At 40.9% G+C, this 17012-nt stretch overlaps 1 protein-coding gene across 2 annotated transcripts in view; it reads right to left on the minus strand.

The window, feature by feature from the left end:
* Positions 1–1768: 1768 nt before the first annotated feature.
* Positions 1769–17012, minus strand: part of zgc:100829 (uncharacterized protein LOC445149 homolog) — a 41526-nt gene continuing 26282 nt past the window's right edge. For both annotated transcript variants that reach the window (XM_061898496.1, XM_061898497.1), the window contains exon 6: positions 1769–2714. In XM_061898496.1, the coding sequence (XP_061754480.1) occupies positions 2494–2714 (221 nt within the window). In that variant the 3' untranslated portion in view covers positions 1769–2493. The remainder of the gene's footprint in view (positions 2715–17012) is intronic.

Genomic DNA, 17012 nt, shown 5'->3' on the forward strand with positions numbered 1-17012 from the left:
TAGGCCCAGGTGGGCCGTCTACGCACCTGTCGCTGATTTCGAGGCCGGTCCTGGCAACACCCCGCTTCGATGCAGGCCCGCAGGCCACGCCCCTCCACAGTTAGCTTCAGAATAACAATGTTATTACAAAGAATAAGAGACCTATTTTACTCTAAAAATGTTAGTCTTACTTAAAAATGCACGCGTTTAGTTGTGTTCAGGGTTAAAAAAATATTTTTGCGGCTCTTACGGAAATACATTTTAAAATATTTGGCTTCTTGGCACACTCAGCCAAAAAGGATCCCGCCCCCTGGTCTACGGTATGCAGTTAAGAGTAATTTGGTGCGGCCCTTTTAAGTGATCATCAGGAGATTTACCCAAAGGTGGGGGTTTGTTGTGACCGCATTTTTGAGTCTCTTTGACGTAAGCAAGCATTCAGTCTCGTCCTTGATGGAATAAACGGCGCACACGTTTTTGTGTGTCAAAAGATACTTCAAGTTTCCCTGTTTTCGCGTTACAAGCGCAACAAGTTCCCCTTTAATGATGAGCAATTATATACTGTTTGTTCTTACACAATTATTGTCATGACCTGTAAGAACATGTCATGTCTTGTTTTGCCTTTGTGGTTTTCCTGTTTAGAGATTTATTTTTGTCCCAGTGCTTCTTTTTCTTGTGTACCTGTGGTTGCTAGGGGCGCTGATTATACACACCGGCTTGTTTGTTGATTGTGATGGCAGCCAATTGCAATCATGCCCTTTTCTAAACCAGTCTCACTGTCCAGTAAACGCGGGATCAATGTTTGCTCAACGCGACTGAATTGTGTTTATGGTATTAGTTGTGTGCACGTACAGCTTTCGTGCGTGATTTTGTGCACTACCAGAGAGGAGGAGACTGAGAGGGACTATCAGCGAAGAGCCCAGGATTTACAGTTTGAGTTCTACCTGGCGACATAAGATTCAAGTACCCCAGCTTTAAAGATGTTTTTTTTTTCCTCAAACCGGAAAAGATTGGGCTGACATTGAATGGTTGTTCTGCAAAGTTTCAAGAACTGCTGGGGGCCTTTCTGAGATATGTAGGAGACTGATCTCCAAATTAACCTTGATTGAAACACAATTGAAATGTGGGTGGCATTATATGTGCTCGTTGGTGGTTTCACTTTTTTTTAATTAACTTTTTTTTATTTTTTTTACTTGTGTGTGTGTGTGTGGGCGGGGGGCAGCATTTGAGGCTATTTTTGTCAACTGTATGTGTCTTAAACCCAATAAACAAATGTTTTAAAAAAAAACAATTGTTGCATATTGCGTCTTTAATATTCAGAACCATGTCCAGTGGAGATATTTGCACTTTTAAATACATCGCTTATTTTGTTAAATTTCCTGTTTGTTCCGCGGAGCACTGTTTTCTCCTCACCTGCCGTTGATTGGCAGCTGGTCCACACCTGCTGCCAATCAACATATGTCTATGTTTTCATTCGAGCACTCCTCAGTGCTTGAAAATAATTCTGTTTGGAACTTCTGTTTGCAAGACTGCTTCGTATCTTTGTTTGATGATTAAAGTCATCTTACCTGCTATCAGCTCTCCTTGTTCTTGCATCTTGGGGTAACAAAACGGCAGCCGTATATATGTATAAAACTGTGTGTCTAAAACCCATTTAACGAATCACTGTTACATATTGTGTCTTTAATATTCAGAATCATGTCCAGTGGAGATATTTGCACTTTTAAATACACCTTTTTATTTTAATATATATATTTCTAAAACCCAATTAACAAATAAAAAAACCACAACATTGTTACAAATCGTGTCTTTAATATTCAGAATCATGTCCAGTGGAGATATTTGCACTTTTAAATACATCTTTTTATTGCTTCCGATCCAAACACACAAGTTTGAGATCCAATGTGCCATAAATTTGTACACACTGTAAACTGGTCCTTTATATATATATATATAAATCTCCCCATAGAAAATGTAAAAACAAGTTTAAAAAACAACAACAATGTACACGTCTGTAAATACGCTACTGAAGACATAACACTGATCACACTTGTTTATATGGCAATGACCATCAAATCTTCCTCGGTTTGATCCACTGGGAGAGACGGGTGGAAATATTTGGCAACATCATTTTTCCTCAACAGGTCGCACTGAGGCAGGGTCATGAGAAACACCATTTTTTTAAGAAGGATCCTTCAGTACCTTATATCGCCTGACTTAAGCTTTGTCTCAGATAAAAAAAAAAAACCCACATGAGCAAATGCTAACATTAAATGAGAAGCATCAAAGAAGTAAATACGTGATTGTCATTGGTCAGCAAATCCAAATGCATCTTTGCAGTGAGAACGTTTACAGTACTGTTGCGTGAGTCAATAAAAAGAACGCGTTCAAGCATTTCCATGGTTGTGCTTTTAGAGTGACAGCAACGTCGCAACAATCGTCACCGGGGTCCTTCCACTGTCCTTTGTCTAGTGCCTATTGCTCCTCTTTGGGCATCTTCAGAGTTCAGCGCCTGGATTACCTGACAGAAGGACTGCTGGCGACGTTTAAGTGGCTCGGCTTGCTGGGAAGGGGGGGTTTGATGCCACGAGAGGGGCTGTGCGCAGGCGTCGGAACGTTATCGATGCTGAAGGTTTTCATCAGCTGGGCCACTCTTCCCCGCCCCGCGCCGGGCGCCGTGCTGGCTGATAAGCCCACCTTCACTGAGGTCGCCCTGCCAGGCAGATCGAATGTAGCCACTGCAGAAAAACAAGACGATCTTTCATTGAGGAAGAACCCTTCACACTGAAAATTTTATCACGGGACTAAGAATGTTGACACTTACATTATTAACTGGATGGCACAAGTTTAAGATTTGACTTTGTCTTAGGATCCGAAAGGGACCGACTCATAAAAGTGTCGTAAGTCAACAATAAATTAATATTTGTTTTGACTTTTGTGTTATTAGCATCAACTTTTAAACCTTTTCTTTTTACATTACACCAGTTTGCTCTTTTATTCTCCATCCATCCATTTTCTACCGCTTATTCCCTTTATGGGGTCGCTGGTGCCAATTTCAGCTACAATCGGGCGGAAGGCGGGGTACACCCTGGACAAGTCGCCACCTCATCGCAGGGCCAACACAGACAGACAACATTCACATTCACACACTAGGGCCAATTTAGTGTTGCCAATCAACCTATCCCCAGGTGCATGTCTTTAGAGGTGGGAAGAAGCCGGAGTACCCGGAGGAAACCCACGCATTCACGGGGAGAACATGCAAACTCCACACAGAAAGATCCCGAGCCTGGGAATGAACCCAGGACTGCAGGACCTTTGTATTGTGAGGCAGACGCACTAACCCCTCTGCCACAGTGAAGCCTATTCTATTTTTTAAATTTGTTTTTTAGTAATGGAATTTTTAGAATGTGCTGTTAAAATATGATCTTGGGCCAGTCGCACTTTGGGCACCCCTGCTATATAACCTCTGACTTGCTATGCCCCTAGTCTTCAGGGTGCAAGTTTTCCTTCTTCAGGCCAAGGTCTTCTAAAGATCCCCAAAACTCGTTTTAAAACCTGTGGAGACCTAGCATTGCAAGCTATAACTCCCAGACTCTGGAACAAGTTAACTTGTACCAGTCCCTTCGTGATCTTGACTGTGTTGAAACTTTTAAGAAACAATTGAAAACTTCTCTTTTTAGTCAATCTTTTAGTTAATGCACCTTTTATTATTTTTAATCCACTTTGTACTCACCTTTTTATGTTGATTTAAATTGAATTGTTGTTTTACTTCACCTATGTTTTGTACAGCGCTTTGTGATTTCATCTGTGGAAAGCGCTTTATAAATAAATAATACTTACTTAGATTATTTATGCAATGATAAAACAGAACATGTAAAGCGGAACCTCGATTTAAAAGCCCTTCAATTTGCAAACTTTTCGATTCACATACTTTTAGATCGAGCCAAATATGACTCCCTGTGAAACCATGTCTCATTCATTCATTCATTCATTCATTTTGTGTCCCGCCTGCAGGTACAAAGCAGGGCAAAGCATTTTTGGGGAAAAAAAAACAAAACGTCACTTTGCTGCGCAGTACACGACCAGTCACTTCTCAGCTTCAGTGTGTGTGCCATTCCTGTGGTTTTTTTTCACATTTTCACAAGTTTTGGCAACTTAATGTGAGTCCCAAAAAGACAACAGGACAGCGTGGAAAAAAAAAAAAAAAAAGACTAATTGCGAGGAGTACATTAATGGTGTTCACAAGTATGGAAGAATCAGCAAAGCAGGCTTAGAGAGCAGCAAGAGACCAGACTTTTCTGGAAAAAGATGCAAAGCAGACTTGTGACATCGCAAACTTTTTTATGTATGCAATATCAATGGGGTACATAGCTAATGGCTACTGCACTGTATGTGGACTGCTGCACTTTATATACTTAAATGATAAATGGGTTGTACTTGTATAGCGCTTTTCTACCTTCAAGGTACTCAAAGCGGTTTCACACTACTTCCACGTTTACCCATTCACACACACATTCACACACTGATGGAGGGAGCTGCCATGCAAGGCGCCAACCAGCACCCATCAGGAGCAAGGGTGAAGTGTCTTGCTCAGGACACAACGGACTTGACGAGGTTGGTACTAGGTGGGATTTGAACCAGGGACCCTCGGATTGCGCACGGCCACTCTCCCACTGCGCCACGCCTGCATAAATGGTTGTACTAGTTTAGCGCTTTTCTACCCCCTTTTAAAGGGGAACAATATCAAAATTTCAAAGGGTTAAAACCAATAAAAATCAGTTCCCAGTGGCTTATTTTTTTTATTTTTTTATTTTTCAAAATTTGACCTATCCCGGAATATCCCTAAAAAAAGCTTTAAAGTGCCTGATTTTCGCTATCTGTGAAGGCATTGTCCATTTTCCTGTGACGTCATCTAGTGATGCCAATACGGATAGCACAGCAAGATATAGCGACATTAGCTCGGTTTCAGGCTCGGATTTCAGCGGCTTAAGCGATTCAACTGATTACGCATGTATTGAAATGGATGGTTGGAGTATGGAGGCAGATAGCGAAAACGAAATAGAAGTAAGAAACTGAAGCTATTGACGCTATTCGGCCATGTTTGCCTTAGCATCGCCGGTAAAATGTGCAGACCAACAATCGGAAATTTCACATCTTGTGACACTTGATCAACTTAAATCCACCGATTGGTAAGTGTTAGTTTGGCATTAAATGTGGGTAGATGATAACGCTGGATTTACGTAAATATATTTTCAAATGTACATACAGCTAGCCTAAATAGCATGTTAGCATCGATTAGCTGGCAGTCATGCCGCGACCAAATATGTCTGATTAGCACATAAGTCAACAACATCAACAAAACTCACCTTTGTGATTTAGTTGACTTTATCGTTGGAAATGCATCTCCTTTGAGTGTCGCAGAATATCCACACAATCTTGCCATCTCTGTAGTAGCATAGCTTTCGTCGGTAAAGTGTGCGGAAAAAACGACTGACCATTTCGTCGGCTTTCCCCACACCCTCGTATTTTGAACAAATTTCGTCCAATTTCTTGCCACTTTCGCATCTTTGGGCCAGTGGTGCAACTTGAATCCCTCCCTGTTAGTGTTGTTAGACCCTCAGACAACACACCGACGAGGCATGATGTCTCCAAGGTTCCAGAAAATAGTCGAAAAAACGGACAATAACAGAGCTGAGACGCGGTGTTTGTAATGTGTTTGAGAAAATGGCTGCTTTATTACCTAGGTGACGTCGCGTTCTGACTTCATCGCTCCGAGAGCGATAAATAGAAAGGCGTTTAATTCGCCAAAATTTACCCATTTAGAGTTCGGAAATCGGTTAAAAAAATATATGGTCTTTTTTCTGCAACATCAAGATATATATTGACGCTTACATAAGTCTGGTGATAATGTTCCCCTTTAAGGAGCCCAAAGCGCTGACAGTTTTTCCACATTCACCCATTCACACACACATTCACACACTGATGGCGGGAGCTGCCATGCAAGGCGCTAACCAGGACCCATCAGGAGCAAGGCTGAAGTGTCTTGTCCAAGGACACAACGGACGTGACTTGGATGGTAGAAGGTGGGGATTGAACCAGTAACCCTCAGATTGCTGGCACGGCCACTCTGCCAACTTCACCACGCCGTCCCCTGCACTTTAAATGAAGCGGCTAAAATACTGAAACTTGACTGTCCACTGATTTGTAATTTACATACCATCTATGTATTGTACTTGTATTTTAAATTGTTTAGCATTATGTAATTTTAATACAGATGGAAATTAGCATGGTGGTAAATCTGGTGCAGCCATCTTCGGATGTAACTGCACATTGTCCTTCAAATAAACAAATACTAATACTTATTTCATAGTGGAGAAAGAGGTACTGCTCGTTCAGCGGCGCCTCTTCCAAAACACACACACATACAGCCCATCCGCCCGATCCCACCCTTCTCTCCCCCTAACTCCTCCATAGCAGATGTTAAGGCAAGTGGATTTTACTTGTTTAACTGTTCATTATGGTTGTTAAAGTTAAGTATGTTTGTGATTTCTGATTGTTTGTAAGGGCCCCAAAAGCGCTTGTGTGCAGTGCATACAGTGGACAGCAGCAGCTTCTTCTTGTTGCTTTGTTTTGTTAATAAATCTATGTTTATTTATATAGCCCTAAATCACAAGTGTCTCAAAGGGCTGCACAAGCCACAACGACATCCGTGTTACAGAGCCCACATAAGGGCAAGGTAAAACTCACCCCAGTGGGACGTCGGTGACAATGACTATGAGAAACCTTGGAGAGGACCGCATATGTATATAAATAAATGTGAAATATTATTATGTTTGCTTGATAAGCAAAACTTTAAATTGGGTTCAAAGTGTACGAACTTTTACTAAAATATATACACTTTTGTCGAGGCTGGAACACATTCATATTTACATCGATTCTTATGGAGAAATTTGCTTTTATTGTACATACAATTTTTAATTTAAAAACCCTGTGCAAGAAACAATTAAGCTCGTAAATTGAGGTTCCACTGTAGTACATGTAGGCTTGCATTGTCTTCCAAAGCACTTTGAACACAACCAAATGTCATTTTTAGTACACTATACCAGTGATTCTCAAACTGAGGTACGCGTACCACTGGGCTCTATCTAGTGCAGGGCTGTCAGACTCATTTAAGATGGGGGGCCACAAAGAGAAAAATCTACTCTCACGTGGGCCAGACCGGTAAAATCATGGCACGATAACTTAAAAATAAAGACAACTTCAGATTGTTTTTCTTTGTTTAAAAGTAGAAAAAGCACAATCTGAAAAATTTACAAATAATGATGTTGTGGATTTTTTTACACTTACATGTTGAAGTTACTAGTATTCTATTTTTGTCATTTTTTTAATACATTCTGAATAAATGATGTGATAATGTTCATCAGTCAACTCACTGGTGTTAATTTATAATCTATCAAGATATAAAAAATTATATCACAATCAAATTACAGTACATTATTTATGTAGTTTTATCATTTTCCTCGACTGGTGCACTAACATCATGTGGTTAGTGCACTACCATGAATTGATTAACGTGGACCCCGACTTAAACAAGTTGAAAAACTTATTCGGGTGTTGCCATTTAGTGGTCAATTGTACTGAATATGCACTGTACTGTGCAATCTACTAATACTAGTCTCAATAAAATTTTTATTTTTATTGTCGCATAATCTACAGAGATACAAATAAATGCTTTTGTGACATCTAGTGGACACATTCAGAACAGCAGTTTCTTTTATTCAAAAATGTTGGCTCACTTGTATACTTAGCAAACTTGTCCCGCATAAAACCTGGGCAGTACGTTTGACACCCCTGATCTAGTGTTGAAGTAAAGTATGGAGTTTTATTGTCCTATATTCAAACACAGTGTTGCTGTTCAAACTGTGTGTTAATGTTACAATGGCCAAAAATATTAGATCTACTTGTTAAATAAAACCTCTGCCTTGTTTGTAATGAATATTTCGGCCTATATTTTAAAGTTGGTCACTATGCTGGCACCTGGAGAGCAAAGTGTTGTCAGAGGTGGTACTTGGTGGAAAAAAGTTTGAGAAAGACTGCGTTATACAAATGTAAACATTATGTGTCAAAAAAGGGTGACAACAACTATTATAATGTTTAGAATGATTCAACAACTTCTGAACGATTCAACCTCTTTCTGAATAATCCTACAGCTTTCTTCAGTCTTGATTTTTTTTTTTGTTGTGTTCCACCACGGCTGAGCTGAGGTCATCCTCCATGGAAGTGCGGCAGAGACACAGCTGGCTGTAGTTTGTGTGTGTGTGCGTGCTCGCTGAGGTAGTGTGTTTGGGAGAGGGTGTAATTGAGGGAGGAATGGAAGAGGAGGAAGAGCGGGAGGGAGGAAGAGAAGAGGGAACGGAGAGCAGACAGACGCTGCTCAGACACCAGAAGGCTTGAGGAGCCACATATTTTTAGCGTCATCCCCGGGGGACGCAGATATGTGAGCGTGCGTGCGTGTGTGTGTGTGTGGCGAACACACAAAATACAGCGACATGCATGCGTCTCCATCGGTGGGGATTTAAGGAGACACATTCTCACGCTATAAAACAACACCGCGAGGCCCTCCTGCTCACCAATTGGCTTGCGCGTGCAAACCAATCTGACTAACATCTCGCTGTCATCTGGGCCAAAAACCTTCCTGTTTATTGTTGTTTGCACTCCCTCAGTACACCCCCCCCCCACTCCCCACACCCCCATTCATCTGTGTCCGTCCGCCTCGCCCCTGCCTTCCTCTGACCTCTGACCCCCCCCCAGCCTCTCTCCCGGTCCCTGTGTTAATGTCCTCTCGTCGTGCTGCGTGGGCCTGCCTCTGATTGTCTCGTTGTGTTGTGCGGTCACCACGGAAACCTTGGGCAGGCTCCAGCAATTGAGGCTGACACACATTCAGGCACGCACTGAGGCGGACGCACACACACACACAAATGCGCGCACACACACACACAAACGCGCGCACACACACACACACAGACGGTCAGAGTGTGTTTTCTGTGCTCAGAGCCTTGGTGCAGGTCTGAGTGGAATGCTTAATAAAGACCGAGAGAAAGCGCGAGAAGGCCGATGTGTGTGTGTGTGTGTGTGTGTGTGTGTGTGTGTTTTTGGCCTCAACTAAGGTGACAAAATAATTAAACACATCCTGCATGCACTGCATAGCAAACCTGCTTAACTAATTATATAATAATAGAACAAAAGGTAACTATGCAGACACACAAGCGTTAAAGTAGACCGCAATAAATGTGTTAAATCACTCCAGATTGATTATTCCCATCCAGTTTGAGGGATGGTAGTGAGGGGTGGGTGGTAGGGTTGTAGTGCCACTGACCAGACTGGCGCTGAAATTAAAGACCAATCTATCTCTTTAAAGACCCCACGTCAGGAGAGCGACAGCGAGGGAATAGAGGGAGGGGGGAGGCAGAAGTGGGGCAGAGGGCAGAATTCCCGAGCAGCAGCACGTCTGTGGACAGAAGGGCAGGGTGTGTGTGTGTGTGTGTGTGTGTGTGTGTGTGTGTGTGTGTGTGTGTGTGTGTGTGTGTGTGTGTGTGTGTGTGTGTGTGTGTGTGCGTGAATGCACGCCACTGGGGCCCCTGTCACTTATCAGCACGGGGCTGAGCGTCGCCCAGGGCTAGAGTCGGGAAGCGGCGCAGGAATGTGCGTCCTTTCCCTCTGAAGGTGAGGAGAGACGGGAGGAAAGCCGACTCTGCTGATAAAGCTTTATAAACACGCACACACACACATGCACGCACACACGCACAAAGAGGAGCTGTCCGAGATGCATGCAGATGCTCCACAAGTTGAAACTGTACAAACATTAAACAGTGGAATCTCCATAAGAGTGAGTAGTGAACATAGTCATAAAAGTGTAGAATGATATCAATTGCTTATGTTTCTGAGGCATTTTGCAGTGCATTTAAATGTATTTGTTGTGGTTGTGGGCTCCGTACTGAATACACAATTGTTGTGTTCGTTATTTTAATTCACTGAACAGGGTTAAGAAGTAGACAAACATGTTTGGCGTGAACCGGTTTGTCAGATGATGTTCTTGGAATGATGTCACTCTTTAAGGGAAACTGCACTTTTATTGGAATTTAGTTCACAATCAATATGAAAGAAATGATGACCGATGGATTTTTCAAAATTAATTTTAAATATTAAAAAAACTTAAAGAAAAGTCGGTTCACAGTGAAGTCTATCGGAGATTTACTATTCCGCCAATAAAATCTGACAAATAACGATCCAAAATACTAAATGTAAATTTTTTTGACTCGAATATTAAAGAATTATTAGTGATGTTGTTATTGTAAGCGGTAACACAGACAAACTGGAATAAACTAACATCCTATGAGTCGGCATCCTGATCACAGCAGACATTGTACAGTAGGTGAGATATTTATTATGTTTATTGGCTCTCATAAAGTCCACACATAAATCAGTGATGAAAAAAGCAAACATTGTGATGCGCTTTTGAAATTAATGCGCCGCGTATGCTTAAAATGATCAAAATACATGAATATTAAATGTTGTTATAAATGTTACACTACGACATTACATATACACTTACATTGTGTATATAAAACCTGAATGAAGGTGTTTGGATGTTTTATTACGGGCTTTATAGGCAGAATATAAAAACTCCCGTAGGCTCCATTGTGAGCTGCCCTTTGTACAAATGTATATAATATTTAGAATGCATTAAAAAAAATCCACCCTTCGTCATGTCTTTCATAATGATTGTGAACAATAGGCAAAATTCCAAAAAAGCGCAGTTCCCCTTTAAGATTTTCTGAAATGGTTGTTGGGGCAAAATGGACTGCACTACTCGGCTGCTATTTTATTGAACAGCTTATTCTTGATCATCCCTCTACAATCCTGTAACACTATGAACACAAAAGACTGTGTAACATGACATGTTGTACGTAACACCAAGCTGTTGATATTAATTTTGAGGTTAACTAGAAGCTGGATCTATAAGAATATACTGTATCTATATAAGAATATACACAGCAACAATATATGTTTACCCTTAGTGTTAATTCTCAAACTGTGGTACGCAAGCTCTGTCTAGTGGTACGCCAAATTACTTAATTGAGTAATGTTGGTCATTATGGTGGTACTTAGAGAGCCAAGTGTTTTCTGAGGTGGCACTGAGTAAAATAACGGTTGAGAACCACTGTCCTAAAATATACCCAGATGCTGGACAGTATCTCACAATACTATAGTAATAAAACACAAGATACACTTTGGAGTAGTTATTGTACAGCTTGTATAGCAGTAGAGATTTACCATCTACTGAATCGTTTTGTAATCGCAATAGATAAGAATTGCGATTTGGATGTGAATCTTGCCTTGCTGAGGAAGTTAAAGGTGATGGAGTGGCCAAGTATGTCCACTTCACACCTGAACCCATTCGAGCAGCTGTGGGGCGTCCTCAAGTCGAAGTAAGGGAGGTGGAGGAGACATCCACACAGCTCCACCAGTGAGTGATGTCATCATGTGAGAGTGGAAGAGGATTTCTTCTAACAACCTGTGTATATCTGGTGAGTTGTATGCTCAGTTCTACATAACAATTGTATGTTATATCCAGATTTCATTTATATAGCTATTGAGGATCTGGAACTTAGTTCTACCTAACAATTGTATATTATATCCACATTTTATTTATATGAATATTGATGATCTGGAACATAAGCAATGTGACTGTAACTGGGCTCCAAATTACATGCAAGCCTTATGCCAGGGCATCAGATAGCAGAGGAGGACAACTAGATGATATTGCGTTATCAAAAAGCAACAGGTAGTCCACCTTCTCCAATCCAAGATGGCGGACGTGGATATCAACAACATTGAAATTTGCGTTCCAATTTCTCTAACACCACACCAACCATCATCATAAAGTTCACCAACAAAAGCCACAGGGGGGCTTTCCTTAGACAGAGAAGCAAACTCAGAGGAACTAACAAACGGGGACGGCGTGGCGCAGTGGAAGAGTGGCCGTGCGCAACCCGAGGGTCACTGGTTCAAATCCCACCTAGAACCAACCTCGTCACGTCCGTTGTGTCCTGAGCAAGACACTTCACCCTTGCTCCTGATGGGTTCTGGTTGGCGCCTTGCATGGCAGCTCCCCCATCAGTGTGTGAATGTGTGTGTGAATGGGTAAATGTGGAACTAGTGTCAAAGCGCTTTGAGTACCTTGAAGGTAGAAAAGCGCTATACAAGTACAACCCATTACATTACCATTAAATACATCAATGAGCATCTGACAAAACGCAACGCCGACATCGACGAGAAAGCAGGCGACTTAAGGAAGCAAGGGATGATTAAAGAAACTCAAGACACCAATTACCAAATTTAACATTGGAAGAAACAAAATTGACTGTTAAAGATATCAAAGAACTGGACAAACACTGACCATGACGACAAGCCCTGGATTGAACCCAGGACTACTTAGGACCTACATTCGTATTGTGAGGCAGATGCACAACTCTACAATAATAACCTAGTCTATGCTGAACTCTACAATGTGAAACAACATATTTCAATCACGTATCATCACCAATCAGTTATTGTGTAAATTTTAGACAAAAAGTACTTGTTTTGGGGCGAAAATGCAATTCTACACCAGTATTTCGTATGACGTATAACTTTTTAAAATCCACATTTACTATAATTTATCTTTTTTTTTTAATGTTTAATTAAAAACATATTTTAATCCAACTTTTAAAATATTTCATATTTTTCCTTAACCCTACATAAGCAACACTCTCTTATCATAGTACTTTTTTTTTTTTTTTAAACATCTGCTTTCTGATTCCTGCCCCATTTTCCAATCGATGACGTGATATCATATATATATATATATACATATATGTACAAACCCCGTTTCCATATGAGTTGGGAAATTGTGTTAGATATAAATATAAACGGAATACAATGATTTGCAAATAATTTTCAATCCATATTCAGTTGAATATGCTACAAAGAGAACATATTTGATGTTCAAACTGATAAACATTTTTTTTTGTGCAAATAATCATTAACTTAGAATTTGATGCCAGCAACACGTGACAAAAAGTTGGGAAAGGTGGCAATAAATACTGATAAAGTTGAGAAATACTCATCAAAAACACTTATTTGGAACATTCCACAGGTGTGCAGACTAATTGGGAACAGGTGGGTGCCGTGATTGGGTATAAAAGCAGCTTCCATGAAATGCTAAGTAATTCACAAACAAGGATGGGGCGAGGGTCACCAATTTGTAAGCAAATTGTCGAACAGTTTTAGAACATTTCTCAATGAGATATTGCAAGGAATTTAGGGATTTTACAATCTACGGTCCGTAAAATCATCAAAAGGTTCAGATAATCTGGAGAAATCACTGCATGTAAGCGATATTACAGACCATTGATCCCTCAGGCGGTACTGCATCAAAAAACGACATCAGTGTGTAAAAGATATCACCACATGGGCTCAGGAACACTTCATAAAACCACTGTCAGTAACTACAAGGAGCTGGTCATTGACTTTGGGAGGTCGAGTCCACGGTCACAAACTATTGTGATCGAGGGAGTTGAGATACAGACCGTGGACTCATTCAAGTACCTCGGGGTTTGTGTGGACAATAAGCTGGACTGGACTGTTAACACGGACCACCTGTACAAGAAAGGACAGAGCAGGCTGTACTTCCTCGGGAGCCTGCGCTCCTTCAACATTTGTAGAAAACTCCTGTGGATGTACTACCAGTCTGTGGTGGCCAGTGTTCTGTTCTACATGGTAGTGTGCTGGGGGGGGGGGGACACAGCTCCAGACTGGAGAAACTGATCAGGCGGGCCGGTTCTACAGTCGGAATGAAACTGGATTCACTGGGGACGGTGGCAGAGAAGAGGACTGTGGACAAACTAGTGAGCATCCTGGATGATGCCAGTCACCCTCTGCATAGCGTTACCAGTAGCCAGAGGAGCCTGATCAGTGCTAGACTGCTTCATCCCAAGTGCAGGACTAATAGACTCAAAAACTCCTTTGTCCCACACGCAATTAGACTGTACACTGCCCCCCTAGGGAGGGGGGCCGGGGGTACTCGGATGACAGGGGATGCAAAACAATAACAGTGCAATACAATTTTCATAACATGGTCACTACTGCCTAGTTTCTCTTGTTATATTCTTATATTACTGTTATTTTTATTCCCATCGTTGCTTTTTATTTTTATTCTTATTGCAATATGTATCTATTTTGTTTCCATTTAAACCCCCATTATTTACTTTTTATTTTTTAAATTTATCTTAACTCTGTACACTGCTGCTGGAATTTGAATTTTCCTGAAGGATTTAATGAAGTACTATCTATCTATCTACCTATCTATCTATAGTTGGTTGCTACATCTGTAAGTGCAAGTTAAAACTCTACTATGCAAAGCCAAACCCATTTATCAACAACACCAAGGAACGCTGCTTGCTTCGCTCAGCCCGAGCTCATCTAAGATGGACTGATGCAAAGTGGAAAAGTGTTTTGTGGTCTGACGAGTCCACATTTCAAATTATATTTGAAAACTGTGGACGTGGTGTCCTCCAGAACAAAGAGGAAAATATCCATCCGGATTGTTCTAGGCGCAAAGTTCAAAAGCCAGCATCTGTGATGGTATGGGGGTGTATTAGTGCCCAAGGCATGGGTAACTTACACATCTGTGAAGGCACCATTAATGCTGAAAGGTCCATGCAGGTTTTGGAGCAACATATGTTGTCATCCAAGCAACGTTATCATGGACGCCCCTGCTTATTTCAGCAAGACAATGCCAAGCCACGTGTTACAACAGTGTGGTTTCGTAGTAAAAGAGTGCGAGTACTTTCCTGGCCCGCCTGCAGTCCAGACCTGTCTCCCATCGAAAATGTGTGGCGCCTTATGAAGTGTAAAATACAACAGGGGAGACCCCAGACTGTTGAATGACTAAAGCTCTACATAAAACAAGAATGAGAAAGAATTGCACTTTCAAAGTTTCAACAATGAGTTTTCTCAGTTCCCAAACGTTTATTGAGTGTTGTTAAAAGAAAAGGTGATGTGACACAGTGGTGAACATGCCCTTTCCCAGCTACTTTGGCACATGTTGCAGCCATGAAATTCTAAGTTAATTATTATTTGCAAAAAAAATAAAGTTTATAAATGATAAATAAATAATAAATAAATGAGTTTGAACATCAAATATCTTGTCTTTGTAGTGCATTCAATTGAATGTGTTGTAGGAATTTGCAAATCATTGTATTCCGTTTATATTTACATCTAACACAATTTCCCAACTCATATGGAAACGGGGTTTGTATATATATACATATATATATGTGAATATATATATACAGTATATATATATATATATATATATATATATATATATATATATATATACTTGTCCCTTCCGGGGGGTGCTGGAGCCTATCTCAGCTGCGTTAGGGCGGTATGCAGGGTACACCCTACACAAGTCGCCACCTCATCACAGGGCCAACACAGATAGACAAACAACATTCACACTCACATTCACACACTAGGGCCAATTTTGTGTTGCCAATCATCCTATCCCCAGGTGCATGTCTTTGGAGGTGGGAGGAAGCTGGAGTACCCGGAGGGAACCTACGCAGTCACGGGGAGGACATGCAAACTCCCCACAGAAAGATCCTGAGCCAGGGATTGAACTCAGGACCTTCGTATTGTGAGGCACATGCACTAACCCCTGTTTCACCGTGCTGCCCTGAAACAAATCATACCATACTAAAATGTACATTAAATATTATTGTGACGTGAAGTCACAGCACGTTTATTGTGTCCCTCTGGTTTAGTGAAAGTATTATTAGTACATCTGGGGCTGGTGAAGTGCATCTGTTGCAGGTCACACTTCCTGCTCAGGGGAAACAGGAATGGTTGTCGCGACCCACATGCGAAAGCAAACAGCTGAGGCAAGAACGTTTGTCGGCCACCTCTTCCCTTTTGGAACGAGCTTCCTGCCATTGTCAAGGACAGACACTCGCTCAGTATTCCCTGTCCGGCGTGGAGACACATTTATCCAGCGCTGCGTGTCCTGCAGCTGTTCTGCTCCTCTTTTGTTACCCGTGAGCTCCACTAACGTGGGCACAGACACATCTCTTAAAATCTCATCTTTCCTGTGTTTCTTGAGAGAACATTGGCAAACGTCTTTGGTTCTGCCAGAAACTGTCAATATGACAAATTGTCCAAAGAATATTTTTTTTAATACGTGCCTGACGATGTTGCTGAATGTTGAATTTCGATTCAGTTGAAAAATAAGATATTGAAATAAATAAATAAAAAATTTAAATTTGGAATATCTAGCTCCACCCCCACAGGATTTTGAATTAGAATCAGAGAAAGTAGAATTATGAAATTCCTTCCAGTGAAGTAAAATAAAGAAATGTCAGTTAACAAAACACTTTACAAACCCTACAATAAAACACAAATTTACCACCATTTTCAACTTTTTTGGAGAAATTCGCTCTGACCATCAACTTTGTCAAAAGGCAGGCTTTCAAACTAAGGCTTGGCAACTATCTGGAGTACTTGGATAAAGTAAAGCATTTTGGGAAATAAACCATTTTTTTCCAGCATTTTGCATCTTTGAAAGTTATAAAACATCAAATTAAGTTCATATTTATTGGTAAAAATCCTTCATAGTATTAATATTGCTAGAAAATTAGTAAACCAGTCATGCATGAAATGTGTTTATTTATATATACAGTGGGGCAAAAAAGTATTTAGTCAGCCACCGATTGTGCACGTTCACCCACTTATAATGATGATAGAGGTCTGTAATTTTCATCATAGGTACACTTCAACTGTGAGAGACCGAATGTAAAAAAAATCCAGGAATTCACATTGTAGGAATGTTAAAGAATTTATTTGTAAATTATGGTGAAAAATAAGTATTTGGTCAACCATTCAAAGCTCTCATTGATGGAAGGAGGTTTTGGCTCAAAATCTCGCGATACATG

The sequence above is a fragment of the Nerophis ophidion genome, linkage group LG04 (genome assembly GCF_033978795.1).
Source record: "Nerophis ophidion isolate RoL-2023_Sa linkage group LG04, RoL_Noph_v1.0, whole genome shotgun sequence".
In the NCBI taxonomy this organism is placed as follows: Eukaryota; Metazoa; Chordata; class Actinopteri; order Syngnathiformes; family Syngnathidae; genus Nerophis; species Nerophis ophidion.